At 47.2% G+C, this 18,109-nt stretch overlaps 1 protein-coding gene across 2 annotated transcripts in view; it reads right to left on the minus strand.

Moving 5' to 3' along the window:
• Positions 1–3,416: 3,416 nt before the first annotated feature.
• The window catches only part of LOC306781616 (alpha-N-acetylgalactosaminidase-like), a 35,358-nt gene continuing 20,665 nt past the window's right edge, over positions 3,417–18,109 (minus strand). For both annotated transcript variants that reach the window (XM_079274548.1, XM_079274547.1), the window contains 3 exons: positions 16,240–16,437; positions 15,929–16,069; positions 3,417–3,790 (listed from right to left, as the gene is read on the minus strand). In XM_079274548.1, coding sequence (XP_079130674.1) covers positions 3,584–3,790; positions 15,929–16,069; positions 16,240–16,437 — 546 coding nt within the window. In that variant the 3' untranslated portion in view covers positions 3,417–3,583. The remainder of the gene's footprint in view (positions 3,791–15,928; positions 16,070–16,239; positions 16,438–18,109) is intronic.

An 18,109-nucleotide genomic window follows, 5' to 3' on the forward strand; every position in this document is an offset into this window, starting at 1 on the left:
GGTTCCTGTCCCCGCAGTCCGGTCCCCCTGAGCCCCAGTTGCGAGTCGAGTATGCCCACAACACCCTTCCTAGTTCAGCCATGTGTCTCTCACCTTTCCAATGTGCCCTGGGTTACCAGCCACCACTCTTCCCCGAGCAGTAACAGGAGGCCAGTGTTCCCTCACTCGAAGGCATTGGTCCAGCGGCGTCGACGCACTTGGAGGCAGGACTGTTCCGCACTCTTCCGAACGCTACCAACAGTCTACCAACAGACGCCGTGTCTCCGCACCACATTATGCCTGTCTACGTAGGACCTTCCCCTCAGAGTAGAATTCTTTTCAGAAGTGAAATAAAATGGCAGTCAATGAGATAGAAAGGGCCTCTATGCTCACATTTTCTAGTCTTAGTTAAGATTCTAGCTTCAGTGTTATGAACCATTTGTGGTCTTTGAGTACTATTTCTAAACTACTTTAAAAGTTAAAAAATATAAATAATGTATGAAACGTCTTACTACTTGGTAAGATAGGGTACCACATTGAACTTTAGTTGAGGTGCACTTCTCATCCTCTGTTGCTGAAAATATGCAGCAGTATTTTACATTGGAGTAGGTTTTAGAGGATTTGAAGATTCTGCCTATTTAGTAGCATTGTAAAAAAAAGAAGTGAAAAAAGCTTAATATTCTAAAGAATAGAAACTGTAGAAACAAGATTAGTTAGTAATTAGGTGCTGCTGGAAGCACTCCAGTGTTGTTGGCAGTCATTGAACACAATGGCCTTATCCTCTGTGGACCTAGTTAACTAGTTAGCGCCACGCTTCAACAATATTACCTTTTTATAGTGATAGTTCTTTCTTACTTACTTACTCCATCTTACTTGTCTTTCTGTCCTACTCAAAAATGGCAGAAACCTCTCTGTATTTCCCTGGCATCACCTTGTCTTGACAAGTGAACTTAAATAGAAATAAATTTACAGAACTTAATGGAGCCTTCATATTTCACAGCATCAAGATACTATGTCCTAGCTAAATTGTTGTTGGTGTTACATTTTGGACTGATTAATTCACCCAGACATCCATCCATTTTCTGCTGCTTATCCGACGCCCGGTTGCTGTGGCAATAAGCTAAGCAAGGTAGTCCAGAAAGGTAATCTGGGAACCCACCAGTTAACGTGTGATGATAGTTTGGCTTTTTATTGATTTGACGGAAAAGGAAATCTTGATTTGTATATCTGCTGGTTACACCGGAACAAAAGTTATATAGCCCCTTGCCCTCAGAGGCTTATATGTCATCAGATAGCTGATGTTTTCTGAGTATGGAGATTGATAGGCAAGGAGGTCCTTAGAGCGCTTGGACCTTTCAGCTTTCTTTATGGTGGTTCTGTCAGCGCACACTGAGTCAAACAATCATGGAGCTCGAGGGGTTGGGCGGGCCTGCAGAGAAGTGAGCGGACAGAAAGAGTCCAGAGAAAAGGACAAGGCGGAGAGGAGGATCCACCATGAACATGTAAGTATATATTGTATTTTAGCAAGACCCAGCATGCACCATATGTTCAGGCAACCGGGCAGTACACTTAATCATTGATTACCAGATAGACCGTAGATGCAACCTTTCTACTGATGTCGAGGTTGTTGGGATCTAAGAGGGGCATGTTTGGGTTATCAGCATTTAAGAAACTGAATTCTTGACATCAATAGAATTATTAATGTATGTAACAATTATTAATGATTATTAATAACAACGGGGCACCACCCTGCGAACAGGGACCAATAACCAAACGATAAAACTAAGTCTCATAATTAGTGGTCACTCATGTCAATCGTCGGGTGCGACTACACATTCAGTGACAGTGAAGGGTTAAGTTCGTACACACGGCTACTACATACAGTTTCATTACGCACATATGCACAAGTAATCACAGACGACTGCTCCTTAAAGTGTAACAGAGTTTATTAAATCAAAATAGTAAATGATCAAATCAATTAATATTGCAACCAACAAACATTATCACACAATCTTATATGCCTAACACCTAAAGTCAAATTAATAAAATGGATGAGGATGTGTGTGTGTGTGTGTGTGTGTGTGTGTGTGTGTGTGTGTGTGTGTGTGTGTGTGTGTGTGTGTGTGAGCAAAAAGGGGGGGGGAACGAGGGAACAGCTCAGCGACGTGTGACGTAGTTAGGTCGGCGAGACGAAGGTCTGGCCACCATAGGTTCAGTCTTTCAGTGATAATACACAAACTCCCATTCACTAGCAGTGACGGATCTAAATGCAGGCAGTTACAGCAGGCAATACACAATATAGCGGGGGTCCGTGGTCAGCGTTGTTTGCGCGATGGCGCGGTGTAATAAGACAGTGATTTAACACAACAGGATGCGGGAGTAATAACACATAAATGATGCGGATGCAGGTCTCGGCTGGCATCGGCGCGGCGTTGAGCTGGCGCGGATGCAGGTCTCCTCGCTGCAGAGGGGAGGCCTGTGGGTTAACGTCGGTGGGGTACGTCGTTCGTACCCCCCGGTAATCATCGGCTGACAAAGGGGGTTCGTCCTTGTCTTCCTGCCGGAGGGTTTGATGAGCCTCATGGGCCTTCCGTCGTCAGCGTGGTGCTGGGGGGGAGAAGGGCCCGGTGCCTCTTCTGGTCCCAGGACGAAGTCCAGAGGGAAGAGAGCGTTTGTGTGCTCTCTAGCTTTGAGCTAGGGAGCACAAAAATCATTGAGGTGTGAGCTGCAGGCAGTTTTGTAGAACAGTGGCTGAACCATAGGGGTCCTGGTGCTGTCTTGGCTCTCGGCCAATGAGATTGCAGCGGTGCATTCAGGTGACTTCAGGAACCACAGTTTTTTTGGGGGGGGGAAATTCACACCCTAGTGTGAAATTCCTTCAGAGGAGGTTTGCTCTCATCAAACCACAATCAGGATGAAACCTTTGCTTGCAAAAGGGAAGGCCTGATTCTCTTTGTTCACAGCACATGTTGAAGCCATTTGGTCAGACCCCAACAAGGTACAATAATGCTTATTTTTTACCACAACCCATAATGACGTCATTCTTCATTCTATTGCAGTGTTGTGGATTTGTGTGTTGTGCTCGGCCTTTTTGAGGGAGTTTTTCCTGTTCTGATGTGAGGGTCCCGGGACAGAGGATGTCGAATGTGTACAGATTGTAAAGCCCTCCGAAGCAAATTTGTGATTTGGGACTATACAAAATATATTGAATTGAAATGTAGCACAAAATACTTCAGTACATTTAAATGACTGTTTTTACAGTATACTCCAAAAAGTACCAGTTCACAAAAATATTACTTTGTTACAGTAATGATTCAATTACATTAGTTACTTCGAACCCTGATTTTATGTATTAATTGTGTCGCCATTTAAACTAGATTTAGACAAAATTACTTGTATTTACTTCTGGGCACAAACATCACAAACAAGGACAACAATTAGTAAATGGGGTTTTTTTAATTGAAGGAAAAGACCCCTATAAACAAGTATAAAGACAACACAGAATTATCAAAAGTTGTTTGGTCACATCAAAAGAACATCTGTTCAACAATAAGTCAAAATAGAGCTGACATGGCGTAGCATTTTTTTCTCCACAACAGTTCCTTCATAACACAGTAAGATGACCAGGTTTAGCTTTGTGGAATGCAAATTGTGAGGCTTTATTGTGCAGGTCGTGGAGCATTTCCGTCTGTTTGGACTGTTGTTCTGGGTAGACATACCACATGACAACCCCGGAGGGATTTATGGAGAATGTCAACTCTGTGGTGGCGTTCAACCCCGTCACTGTTGAGCCAGTAAACACATCATAGGCCTAAAAGCAAGAGAACAACATATCAAAGACTGAAAAAGACAAGGTCATTCACATTTGATGATGATTTTAGCCAAATTTCACCAAATCAATTTTTAACTATTTATAAAGAGTACTTTATTATGACTGGTGGGGAATGTCACTGTTAGAGCAGCTTGGAGTAAAAAAGACAAATTCAAAACTATAATTCAATTCAATTCAATTCAGAGGGCTTTACAATCTGTACACATGCGACATCCTCTGTCCCGGGACCCTCACATCGGTACAGGAAAAACTCTCCCAAAAAAAAACTTTAATGGGGAGAAAAAGGAAGAAACCTGTGGGAGAGCAACAGAGGAGGATCTGTTAGGCCACAACATCTGGACACAGGGAGAAATCTCCCCCCCCCCCCCCCCCTTGCAGCCATGCTGTCTCAATCGCCTCCAAAACACAACAGCAGGTTAAAGTAAAAATCAAATGGGTTTATTATCCAAGAAGCATAAAAACAGATACAGTTACAAACCGAATCACACAATTATTAACAAAACAAACCTATATATAAAATCAAATGTGAGATCCAATCCGAGCCACCCAGAAGGCTGGTCTGCCTCCTCGGTGGCCAGCAGAAGATCTGAAATCCCCCAGCGCTTCAAACCCTTTGTCCCCTCAAAGTTGCATTCCTCAGCTCATCGATCAGCTCACTGATTGGCTGAAGTCCAACAAGCCCCACCTGGACCTATGCCCCATTGTCCTAAACTTCACACCTCTCCCTGCCACTTTCACACCACCCCCACTCCTGCACATTCCTCAAACCCCATCTCACAGACACTGAATGCATGAAATAAAACTTAAAACCCTCACAGATCCTCTATCACAGGGATTCCCAAAGTGGGGTGCGCGCACCCCTGGGGGTGCGCGAGCTGCCTCTAGGGGGTGCGTGAGAGGAAAAATGTAATGGCGGTGCAGTCCTGTCTCCTAAAAATTACATTCCCCCAAAACTAAAATGCATTCTCAATTACGTTTTACCACGAACGTATTTTCTGCCTGATTACGTTTGTGTTTGACGTATGTACAAATACGTTTCTCATCAACATATCTTTGCCATACTCTAGTCTTTATTATGTTTCTGTGATCTGCCTCGCCTCTGCCCCGCCACCCACAAGTTATTGACCCGCGGCCTGTTCCGAGGGCTGAAGACCTGACGATCGGGTGCCTCACGGCGGGGGCGGCTGGAGACCTCACGTCCCAGCGCCAACGAGTGAGCGCCCGCCACTCGGAACCATAAAACCAAGTCCCGGATTTCACCCGGGGGACATTCTGGAGGTATTGTGACCGGGTGATGTGCCTCGTTGCTGGGGAGGTATGAGCCGAGAGTGGCGGGGTGTTATGGAGGTATATATTACAACTCGGTGTTGTTCCCGTGCGTGGATGAGCGCATTTCTGCCGAAGACAGAGAAATGTTAATGGAAAAATGTTAAAGAGATGGTGGAATGTATGATTGGAGAGAGAGAAGCGAAAAAGTTGGACGTGATCCCGGTGTCCAACAACACTGTCGCGCGCATCGATGCTTTGTCCGAAGACATCCTGGCTACATTAATCGGTCGCGTGAAGAAGAGTGAGTTTTACTCTCTGCAAGTAGACGAGCCTACAGATGTGGCCAATCTGGCCAATCGTCCGTTACCTTCGTAACGTTACGTCCGTTACCTTTTCGAAGGCACGGTGCAGGAAGAGTTTTTGTGTTTTTTATCTTGTAAACAAACGCCACGCGCGAGCAAACTGTTCTCTCATTCGTCCGATTTTTATGCGGCTCTGTTGCTTTTTTTTTTTAAGGTGTGTGTGGGGGGGGGGGGGGGGTTGGGGGTGCGTGAACCCGGTCGGGATGTAGAAGGGGGTGCGTGGCCGAAAAAGTTTGGGGACCGCTGCTCTATCACAAGGGTCACTAATAGGCGGACCACCCCGGACGCTGGCCAACCCAGACTCGCCTTTATGGCACTCGTTCAGCAGTGCAGGAAACACACCGACCAATTGCATGCTTTGTAAATATCTCACGTGACGCTACTCAGCCAATCGAATATGTGTATTCTGAAAGGCATTGTGAGTTGAGTGAGATTTACACACAGACACGGGAGAGACGGGGCGAGAGAGAGAGCAGTCAGAGAAGCAGTTTCACATGGCGTGTTTTAAAAAGAAGAGTGGACCTCGAAAACAGAGCTTTTAACAAAGAATGTACAGACTCTTATTTGTTCATTCTTCCTGCTGGCGCTATAAAACCACTCTGTCTCATATGTTCAGATGCCGTGGCCATTATTGAAAGCGCCAATGTGAAACGCCACTACGAGACCAAATATAGATCTTTACACCAAACACTAATCTGAACCAAGGGCAAGATGTTGAGATGTGTAGAGATTGTTTATTATAAAGTTGACTGAGACCTTTATGATGTGAAATTATTTAACAAAAGAGAAGAAGAAAGTTAACTCCAGCCACTCTTTTATTTTCATAAATTTTTCTAAAATCAAGCACTTTCTTTAAAGTTATTTTTTTGTGTATTTTATTTTCCTTGAAATGAGAGGACATTTATTTATGTATTTCTATGTATTTTTAATTCATCCAGTTAAATTTGAAAACAGAATAATAATTGATGTGTACTTTCTATATTTGATTTGACAGTTGTTGAATACACAGAGACGTTACTACTACTAGGCTTCTTGAATATATATATATATATATATATGAATATATATATATATATATATATATATATATATATATATATATATATATATATATATATATATATATATATATATATATATATATATACATACATACATACATACATACATACTGCCTGTGCCTGTTTTAGGCTCTCTTTTGCACTGCCCCACCCTAGGGTCAACCCGTGACACTACAGGTGGTGGAGAATGTAGGCAGTGGGGCCGAAGTGCTGATGATTGAGAGTGAAGATTTGGAGGACTTGACCCAACTTTTTGCAGGACTGCAACCACCAGGCCACCCATCCCAAATGGAGCCACTGATGCAGATGCTGTTGGAGAGCCAGAGGGCCCAGCAAGAAATCAGCGGTGCCCTGTTGCAACAGCAAGTAAGGGCTAATGACCTGAAGGAGCAGGAGCTCCAGCAGGTGCCAACATTGAGACCCAGGGCAGCTGACTTCATCCCTAAACTAGGGGTGACAGACGATGTGGAAGCCTACCTCCATGCCTTTGAAGCTACTGCAGCTCGAGAAGAGTGGCCAAGGAGACAGTGGGTTGGGCTTCTGGCACCTTTCCTATCCGGTGAGGCATTTAAAGCGTTTCAAGATGTAGAGGCCGATATTGCGCATGACTATGACCAGTTGAAGAGAGAGATCTTGAGTCGCCAGGGGCTCACTAAATTTAGCATGGCCCAATGTTTTCATAACTGGTCTTTCCGAAGTGGAGAGACGCCCCGGTCCCAAATGCATGAGTTGATAAGAGTGACGAAAAGGTGGCTAGAACCGGACAAACACAGCCCCGCAGACATTATAGAGACCCTGGTTATGGACCGGTATCTACAGGGGCTGCCTTATGAGGCCAAATGGGTAATCAGCCACCAAAAGTTAACGACGGCCACAGAGTTGGTAGAAGCGATGGAGCGTACCAGGCGGCCTCCGAAATGCTCGGTCCACCCCGTAAAGACCCCGTGGCTTCCCTCCCTGTCTGGCCACGTGTGCCTCGCCAAAGTGGGCTTACCCCGGCCAACTCTCCCTCTAACCCACCCTTCAGAGGCAGTAGTCAACCTGGGCAGCCCCGGGTGGTTCAGAACCCGGCGGCCCGCCAGTGCTATCGCTGTGGCCAATGGGGCCACATCTAGTGGCAGTGTGAACGGCTAGACGAGCCCATGTCCACAGCAGAGTCCGCCAGTGGACTACAGGCCCACTTTGCTGCCCTGCTGGGGGAAAGTAGGGACCGGTGACCCACGTGCCCCGTAAAAGTGAATCAGCGCGATGTAGAAGCCCTGCTCGACTCTGGAAGTGCCAGGACCCTGATCCAGGAGGCCGTCTTGGAGGCATCTTTCCCGGCTCAAGGCCCCCTCGTCCCGGTGGTTTGTGTCCACGGAGACACCCATGAGTACCCAACCACCGTAGTGAAACTCACCACAACTAAGGGCACCTTTAATGTTGAGGTGGGTGTGATCCAGTCCCTTCTGGTCCCCATCCTGATTGGGAGGGACTGCCCGGCCTTCCGGATGCTGTGGAGGGAAGCACTAAAGAAGCTCAGTCGAGAGCCCCGGAAACGTAAGTCGCACAATTCTGAAATAAATAAATCATGGGTTAGCGTTGTCAATCCCTGCCTTTACACCCCCGGGTCAGCCCAAGCCTCGGCAGACGCCTCGAGTGGAGCTGAATCGGACGACACCGAGCCACCACCTGGGCCGAGTGAGGATGGCCCTCCGGACCTGCCGCCCCTTAAAGGACAGTATGGAACAGCGCAGTTACAGGACCCAACCCTGGGAAATGCCTTAAGAAATGTCCAGGTCCTAGAGGGAACGTTGGTGGGAACCCGGTTGACTCCTTCCTACCCTCATTTTTCAGTGAAAAATGGCCTTGTGTATCAGGTAACAAGAAGTAAGGACCTAATTGTTGAGAAACTACTGGTGCCCCGACCTCACCGCCCCACCGTTCTGCAGTTAGCCCACACACACTTGCTGGGAGCTCACTTGGGGGTAGAGAAAACTAAAGAGAGGGTGTTACAGAGATTTCTTTGGCCAGGAGTCCACAAGGAGGTAGAGAACTACTGCCGCAGCTGCCCAGATTGCCAGATAACCGCACCAAAACCAACCTACCGGAACCCCCTTATCCCTTTACCCATCATAGAAACCCCCTTTGAACGGGTGGGCATGGATATTGTGGGTCCACTGCCCAAGAGTGCCCGAGGACACCAGTACATCTTGGTCATAGTAGACTACGCCACCCGTTATCCGGAAGCCGTCCCCTTAAAAAAGGCAAATGCCAACCAAATAGCAACTGTTCCTCTTCAAAAGGAACTGTTCCTCTTCAGCAGCCGGGTAGGGATTCCAAAGGAGATTCTTACCGACCAAGGGACCCCCTTTATGTCCAGAGTCACCAAGGAGTTGTGTGTGCTTTTGCACGTGAAACAGGTAAGAACCTCGGTGTACCACCCCCAGACGGATGGGTTAGTGGAGAGGTTCAACAAGACCCTGAAAGCCATGCTGAGGAAGGCCATCGACAAAGACGGAAGAAACTGGGACCAGCTGCTACCCTACCTGCTGTTTGCGGTAAGAGAAGTTCCTCAGGCTTCCACTGGTTTCTCACCCTTTGAGCTGTTGTATTCTCACAAACCCCGGGGCCTCCTAGACATAGCCAAAGAGACATGGGAGGAGCAACCCTGTCCCCATCGTACCATGATTGAACATGTGGGGGTGATGTGAGAAAGGATGGCAGCGGTGTTTCCCCATTGTGAAGGAGCACATGGAGAAGGCTCAGAGGGATCAGAGGGCAGCGTACAACCGAGCAGCCCAACCCCCGGAATTCAACCCTGGAGACAGAGTCCTAGTCCTGGTCCCCACCGTGGAATGTAAGTTCTTGGCCACTTGGCAGGTACCCTATGAAGTAATTGAAAAGGTTGGGGAAGTCAATTATAAAGTACGGCAACCGGGGAAGAGGAAAGGTGAGCAAATCTACCATATTAACCTCTTAAAGAAATGGCATGATCGAGAGGCGTTGTTCCATTGTCTTCCCCCCAGAGAGTTGAAAGATCCTGCCCGGAACGAAGTGCAGTTTGGCCCGGACCTTGCCCCTCACCAGCTGCAGCAGGCAAAGGAGCTTGTGGAAGGTAATCAGGATGTCTTTTCATGCCTCCCAGGCATGAAGTACGTACCCAGCCAGGGAAAACGGTAAACCAAAAGCCTTATCGGGTACCGGAGGCCCGCAAGAAGCTGATAGACGAAGAGTGCCTGGTCAAGCTCTATAGTCCTGGCAGACAAGCCGGACAAAACTATACGTTTTTGTAATGATTTCAGAAAAGTAAATGAAGTGTCTGAATTTGATGCATGCCCCGTGCCTCGTGTCGATGAGCTGATTGAAAACCTGGGCCAGGCACGATTCCTAACAACCCTGGATCTTACAAAAGGGTATTGGCAGGTTCCCTTGTCTGCAGAATCAAAGGAGAAGACAGCCTTTGCCACCCCGGGAGGTCTTTGGCAATACCGGATGATGCCCTTTGGCCTGTTTGGAGCTCCCGCCACGTTCCAGCGCTTGATGGATCAGGTACTGAAACCCCATCGAGAGTATGCAGCTGCCTATTTGGATGATGTGGTGATTCAGAGCCCAGACTGGGAAAGTCACTTACCACGTGTGCAGAAGGTCCTGGACTCCCTCCGGCGGGCAGGCTTGACAGCGAACCCCAAGAAGTGTAAGCTGGCTTGCGGGGAGACCAACTACTTGGGGTATACCATCGGGCGGGGCCTTGTCAAACCCCAGGAGGCAAAACTCTGTGCAATCCAAGACTGGCCAAAACCGGTGACCAAGAAGCAGGTGAGATCTTTTTTGGGCCTTGCCAATTATTACCGAAGGTTCATCCCTGTCTTCTCTATGATAGCAGCCCCTCTCACAGAACTAACGACCAAGAAACACTCCCGTATGGTGACATGGTCCCCGGCGGCAGAAGAAGCATTTGGCGACCTGAAGAGGGCCTTGTGTTCGAAACCAGTCCTTACTGCCCCCGACTTCAGCAAGGAGTTTGTGGTCCAGGCAGATGCTTCTGAGGTGGGCCTGGACGCTGTGCTAGCCCAGATAAAGGAAGGTGAGAAACACCCCGTTCTGTATTTGAGTCGGAAGTTGCTGCCAAGAGAGAAGAACTATGCCACAGTGGAGAAAGAGTGCCTAGCCTTAAAATGGGCCCAGGAAACCCTCAAATATTACCTGCTTGGAAGGAGGTTCACTTTGGTGACCAATCATTCACCTTTGCAATGGATGGCAAAAAACAAAGAAACCAACAGCAGGGTAACTAGGTGGTTTTTAAGCATCCAGCCTTTTAATTTCTCTGTCATTCACAGGGCAGGACGGCGCCATGGAAACGCAGATGCCCTGTCACGCCGTGATGCCTTCTGGTCCTCATTCACCCTGCCGAGGATGTCAGGCCCGGGGAGAGGGATATGTGGCATCACAAGGGGACAGGTTGTGGAGGGGTGCTACATCCTCACCCAGGATCAGGGCCCACAACCCAAAATGGCCGCTGGGCTAGAGACTACAGCTCCCAGACTGCCTCATCAGGCACCCAGCTGCAGGTGCTTAAGGCCCCTAATTGAGGCAGGGCTGGGAAACGGAATATAGGGGAGAGCACCACGGCAGAGGAGTTGGGCCCGGAGTAGGAGAGAGGACGCATACCTGGAGGAACCGAGACCCAGGACTTTGCAGGGTGGGAGTACTTTGTTGGAGGAAGAAACCCCTTTCTCCTCCGGGACGCTTTAGGTTTATTCATGGACTTTTTTGTTTGAGGTGTGAGTTTTGGAGTTAAAGGAACTGCCAGTGTGATGGGCCAATAAAACCTTTATGTTTGTTTATACGGTCTGCTTGTGCCTGTTTTATGCTCTCTTTTGCACTGCCCCACCCTAGGGCCAACCCATGACACTACAATACATACATACATACATACAAACATACATATATACATGTGTATACACACACACTCACAACCACGGTATGCAGAATACCATCTGTGAACGTACAACACGTGGAACCTTGAAGCAACCGGGCTACAGCAGCAGAGACCACACCGGGTGTCACTCCTGTCAGCTAACAACAGGAAGCTGAGGCTACAGGCTCACAGGCTCACCAACATGTGACAACAGAATCCCGATTCGGAATCCCATCCTTCGACCCTAATCCTCTCAATTCTTCACCCACGCCGCCTCCCGACAGCCGGAGTTTCAGGTGCTCGAACGACTGGTAAACCACGTGACCCTCTTTCGCCATTCCGAAGCCCGACAGTCTCTATATATTCCACTTCTCCGAGTGGACAGTCTCTCAAACGAAGAAAGCAATCATCCAACGCAACAGTCCTTTTACATCAGTCCGTTGCAAAGCGCAACTTTCCAAACTTTTCAAGCACCTGGAGCACAACACCCCTCTCGTGCTCCGAGCCTCCACAGCACTTCCGGGTTCCCGGCACCACGTCAGGCGCGTGCCGACGACGTCATGATGCAGCTGATTGTGAATGTTCAATCTGATTTTAATACGGCCAATAAGAACCCTATTAGGGTAATGAGACCGGTACCAAGGCTATGAATCGATCCTCTTCAAGACGAGCCACGATTAAATATCTGTCAAACCGCATGCGGGAGTCAGATATACGGCGTTCAGGAGAAGGTGTTTTCGTGTAAGTTAGACTGCTGCTTCCAGTCTGCTGTTGGCCTCAACTTAGATGTGTTTCGAGAAGGGCAGTCGACTGCGTCCTGCCTTAAGTCATCCCATGCCATACTGACTCTGGCCGCCAAGCTCCCCCGCGCCAGAGACCTCTCCTCGCAATGTTTTTCCCCTCCTTTCATGTTCTGTTACTTCTACCTTCCAGGTTCCACCCATCTCGGTCGACTTCGGCTAACTCCTCCCACCTCTAGCGGCTACCCCAGCTGCACAGACCGCTCCAACAACAGAACAGGTTGGTATATGGCACAGCTAAGGGAGCAGCTCGGGGTTGGTTTTCTTGCCAGGAATGCAACAGTTGTTACTTTCTGCCTATGCCACCCCCCCACTCCTCTTCCTCCACCCCTACCCCCACTAGCGTTGCCATCCCATCTTAAACGCACCTCATTTCCACATCTCTGCCAGCAGCCTCTTTTCCCCAATCTGCATTTCCAACCCACGCACATGCGTCCTTTCATCCCATCATCTTTTCCTCTTCCCTCGCTCCTGCCTTTCCATTCAACACAACACAGGCTGTTGACCACCGGTAACCACATGAACCTCGCCCAATTATCGAGTCATCCACACGCAATCCCCACATCTCCTGGTACCTTTTCGTTTCCTTCGGAAGGACGTGTATTACTCCGCTATGCGTCCGTCCAAGAGCAGCCGGAAAATTGCTAACCTGAATCCGGACAAACGTCTTGTCACCACAACCTCGGTGCATCTCTTAATTCTACCGTCTTAATCACCACGGTCATTATCGTGCTACCTACTGCCACCCACTGGCACGGAAGAGTATTTAATTACGTAACCAGCTACTATGTTGCAGGCCCAGACGCTCAACCATGGCCTTCTTCAAACCCGGCACACGGTCTAAACACTCGGCTTTCCTCCACCAGATAAAACAAATAAATAGAATCAATAGATTAAACTAAATGCCACACATCCCGTTAGTCCCCACCGCCGTTACAAACCTCCATGACCACGTCACACTTGACGAAGCACGTAAACCGAGCTAAACGGACACCAGTTCTTCTTGGCATCTTCCACGACAAACACATTACTAAGCCGGAAGACATCCAGCTTTTCACAGACGCAGCACCCTCAATCAGCTTCGACGGCTTCTACAATGACAATCGGTCCTTAGCCGCTTGAATTCTCATCCCCCACACCTTCCCCCGCGATCTACGAAACGCATTCCATAGTCATAGTAGCCATTCTTTTGGGGCATGAATGGTCCATTAAGACCATTGCCATCCACTCGGAAGATAGCGCCTAAACGGCTGCCCCTCACTTCGGACCTCCTCACCTGCAGCATCCTCACCCTCAGCTCAGGTCATCCATCTCCCTTCATGGACAAAGCATTAAAGTCCACGTTCTTGCCAGCTTCTTTCGCTGCTCCGAGTTCACCGCCTTGAACTCCATCCGTCCCGTCATGCCACCGCGTCAGACATCACAAAACATCCTCTCGACACAGTCGTCTATCACCTCAAATGCCGCAAGACCAACCAATACGGTCCACCTCAACCACTCTACCGTTTCCGACCAGACTCTTACTCGAGTCCGTACGAACCCATCCAACTACTTAAGGTCAAATTTCAGCCAGCCGAACTCTCCACAAGATCCCTGTTGCGGTCTCGGGCTCACCATCACTTTCGCCATATCTTGGCCCGATCCAGAATACCCCCCGAGTTTACTTGGCGCCGCCTCCACCGCTTCAAGCCAAGGAATTTCCAACCACCCCCCCAAGATACGCAATTGTTGGTCTTCCCCCACGTACCTCTCATAAGTTCGTTCCAAACCAAACGACTCCAGAAACTGCCATCGGCATCAGTCTTTATGGAGCTATCTTTTGGGGACTCTGCTCCGCCAGAGCTTCCGAAGAGACGGCCCCCACCCTACAGTCTCCAGTCCCCCCCGTTCCCGCCAGCTGCCGGACATCAACGGTCCCCCATCGATCGCCTAACCTCCTTTCTACAAACCCTCCTTGTTTCTTCTTCCTGACATCCCTTCATCCCTCTATCCTACATCCCCTCTACCCCTACATCCCTTCATCCCGCTACCCTATATCCCTTCATCCCTCTACCCTACATCCCTTCATCCCTCTACCCTACATCCCTTCATCCCTCTACCTCGACCCCTACCCCACATCCCTTCATCCCTACCCCCACATCCCATCATCCCTCTACCCTACTCCCCTTCATCCCTCTACCCCTACCCTATATCTATTTCATCCCTCGACCCCTTCCGCTTCTTGAATCTAACAATCTTTCCACTATGCAATAAACCTCTCAAAACTCATACTGTTATTGGCGTGGTCCTTGTTAGTGAAAGCATTCTTGGCATGATTAATGGCACCCCTAGTGGTGAATATTAAATTACTTCTGGAATGTATTATATGTTTACAATATGTTTACTTATAGAGGATATTATCTGTCACAGTATATTTACTTATAGAAGTGTTAAACCATAAAAGCATAATCATTTAATGTATTAAACTAAAAAGTATAGTCACTATGTATTAAACGCTGTAAAGAACAGTCATGAGGGCCAGAAAGGGATTTTAGAGTGAGGCTTTTCAGAAGATGATCGTATGAGGTGATAAGCAGAGCAAGCAGAGAGCTGGCAGCACCGAGGAAACAGGAAGCGGTCAATGAGGAGGACGGACACTTTGGACTTAGAGACATTGTTCCACAGAACAATAATCAGATAACTCGGAGCCTTCGGACAGATAACTAGCTTGGCTGGACTGTGCGGAGGAATTTGTTTGATCTCTGCTCCTAGGAACATATTCTATCGATAGAGTAATTCAGTTTCTAACTGTCTTAGCTTCTTGTTAATTATTAAATACTTTTTTGATTATAATCCGTATCCAGCTGATTTTTGGTAGGACTCTGCTGACGAAAGATAGCAGCAGCGGGAGACGTGCGGCCTTCCATAGTTCAGGGAGAGGTTCTGGACTCAACACTATACAGTACTTATACTTATACAACAATAACTTCAAAAAGAAGAGTTTTACTGTACATATATACATGACAGCAGTCACTGATCTTGCCAAGGTTTTGTGTCCATGTTTGATGTCATGTATTGTAGTGTTCAGGCACATAAGTCAGTATGAAATGCATATATTTGTCATTAATTTCCCTACAACCATTATGCAGTCAAGACACATGTCAGTAAGAAATAAACATTTGTTTTATTATTTTGATAATTTGGGAATCTATTTTTCTATTGACGTAAGAAATATACTGTAATCATATTAAAGTCCAAATGTGCAGGGCCACAATTTGCCACTGGGTTTTACATTCATGGGCACTAGTTTATGGTAACTTACTGTATATGGTTTTCCAAGTTAGATGTATTAGTTATCACTCTGGTCTGTTTCTCGTGCTGCTTTAAAGCTAGATATAATAACAGTTTGTCTTGTCTTCTTTAAAATGAATACAGTCATTGGCTGGTGTTTAAAATATCAGGAAATAGTGAAAAATGTCCATCTCAATTTTCAAAGACCAACAGTCTAGTATCCAAAGATATTCAGCAGGAAATCTTTGGAGAAGCTGGAACCAGATAATTTGACATTCTTAATGAATGGTAAATGGACCGTACTTGTATCGTGCTTTTCTAGTCTTCCAACCACTGAACTGAAATAATTAATTGATTTCTGCAATGTTTGATTATGTTGACAACTAATCTATTAATCAACTAACCATTTCTGTACAAAGAAGAGACACAAGGTAAGACATAGCGGGTAAACAAACCTCATAGTTGCCAGCATCGTATTCCAGTTTAGCCAGAGAGGTGTGGTAGAGGTAGGGCATGTCTGTCCGTCGACTCAGGAACACGAGGACACTGGCTGAATGAGACAGAGGCCTCCAGTGAACCTCAATATGGTTCTTCTCCTGTGCAACAACACACACAGTCACACACACCTCAATACAAATATGAGCCTTTTTTTACAATGCTTAACTGTGACTCACTGTTGATGATCAGATTTGTGTATTATTGTGTATTATTTCCCAGACTTGTTTGTTTACTGTCACTAAACGTATGTCTCAATAATGATGAGGACCTGTAACAGGCGTCTTCCCTGGATTCCCATGGAGTCCTGGTTTATGGCAATGGCCACTTTGTTTTGCAGGATGGCCCTTGCACTGTTGTCCAGGTTTCGGAGGTCATTGGACATGATGAGAGGTGCAGCCATTATAGCCCACAGAGCCATCTGAGAGCGAGCCTGGTCCACACTAAGACCAAAGTTTCCAATGATGAGCTGAGGAGAGATATCACAAGTATGGAGGCAATGGATATATAGTAAGACTCACACTCTTTTCTAGACGTCATTGTCCAGGACTTTTCCAGCAATGATCTAGCTCAGAGGTAGCCAACACGGTGCCCGCGGGCACCTGGTCGCCCGCGAGGACCATGCGAGTCGCCCGCGAGGCATGTTCTAAAAATAGCACCAGTCACCATGGAGCTCCATCTAAAAAGATTTAGTCGCTGTTCTTTTTTTTAATCAAAAACACTTGCATTAATGTAATTAATGTAATCTCACAATATTTAATATAACATTTTAAAAACTAAAATGTTTTATGTATATCTGAACTCTGACCTTGTCTGAAGTCAAAGTTCAAAATTGTGCGCATGTCAAATGGCCATCTCACTCTTTGCTGAGACAAGGAAGTGGGCGCAGCTACGATGGGAAGCTACGAAGCTAGATGTAGTTGTTACCCCCCAAACTAAAGACAACATGGCAGAAAAGCGAAAGGAAACATACTACTTCCACAATGATTGGGAGGAAGAGTTCTTTTTTACGACAGTGAAAGACAAATGGGTGTGTCATTTGCGGGGCAACTGTTGCGACGGTAAAGCGGCACAATGTGGAGAGACACTTCAGTACTGTCACAATAGCTTCCATGCTAACTACCCACCTGGCAGCGCACTACGGAAAGAAAAAGTGCGTGACTTAAAGGCAGCTTTGGGCAAACAACAGTCTTTTTTCACGAGGCCGGTGATAAAATCACAAAAAACAACTGAAGCTTCGTTTAGAGCTGCACATTTTTTGATGAAGAACAAGAAACCCTTTTCGGACGGGGAGGTCTTGAAAGAAGCAATGATGATAGTTGCAAACACTGTGCTCAAAGACGAGAAGAATGGTCCCGATGCCATCTCCGCTCTCTCTGATGTGCAACTGGGGGCGAGTACGATGGTAAGAAGAGTGTCGGCTACAGCCGAAAACTTAACGGAGCAACTGGACCGGGATCTGGTTCAGTGCAGGTGGTTTAGCATCCAGTGCGACGAGTCCGTGGACAGCACAGCTGATGATGTTTATCCGAATGGTGTTCGATGATTTCTCCACAAAAGAAGAAGTCCTGACACTTCTGCCCCTGAAGACAACAACAAGGGGAATTGACATCTACAACGCGGTGAAGAGTTTCTTTGTGGAGAAAAAGGTCCCGTTAGAAAAGCTGGTGTCTGTGACAACAGACAGTGCTCCCGCCATGACGGGCCGGCATGTAGGCTTCATTGTACAATGTAAAGGTGACCCAGACTTCCCAAAATGTATCCATTACCACTGCATCATTCACCAGCAGGCACTATGTGCAAAAGTGACCGGCTTTCATCATGTTATGACTCCTGTCGTGAAGATCATAAATGGCATCCGCTCCAAAGTCAAACAACACAGGACATTCAAGGTGCTATTGGAGGAGCTGTCAGCTGAATATGGTGACCTGTTGCTACACACAGAAATCCGATGGCTCAGCAGGGGACAAATTTTGCAGCGTTTTTTGGCACTTTTGGGCGAAATCAAAGAGTTCATGCAATCCAAAGGGGAAGACGCCTCGCTGCTCGAGGACCCTGAGTGGATCCTTGACCTTGCCTTTTTAACGGACATCACTGGGAAACTGAACCATCTGAACTGTGAGCTGCAAGGCAAAGGTAAA

Source organism: Melanostigma gelatinosum, assembly GCF_949748355.1.
Source record: "Melanostigma gelatinosum genome assembly, chromosome: 9".
NCBI lineage: Eukaryota > Metazoa > Chordata > Actinopteri > Perciformes > Zoarcidae > Melanostigma > Melanostigma gelatinosum.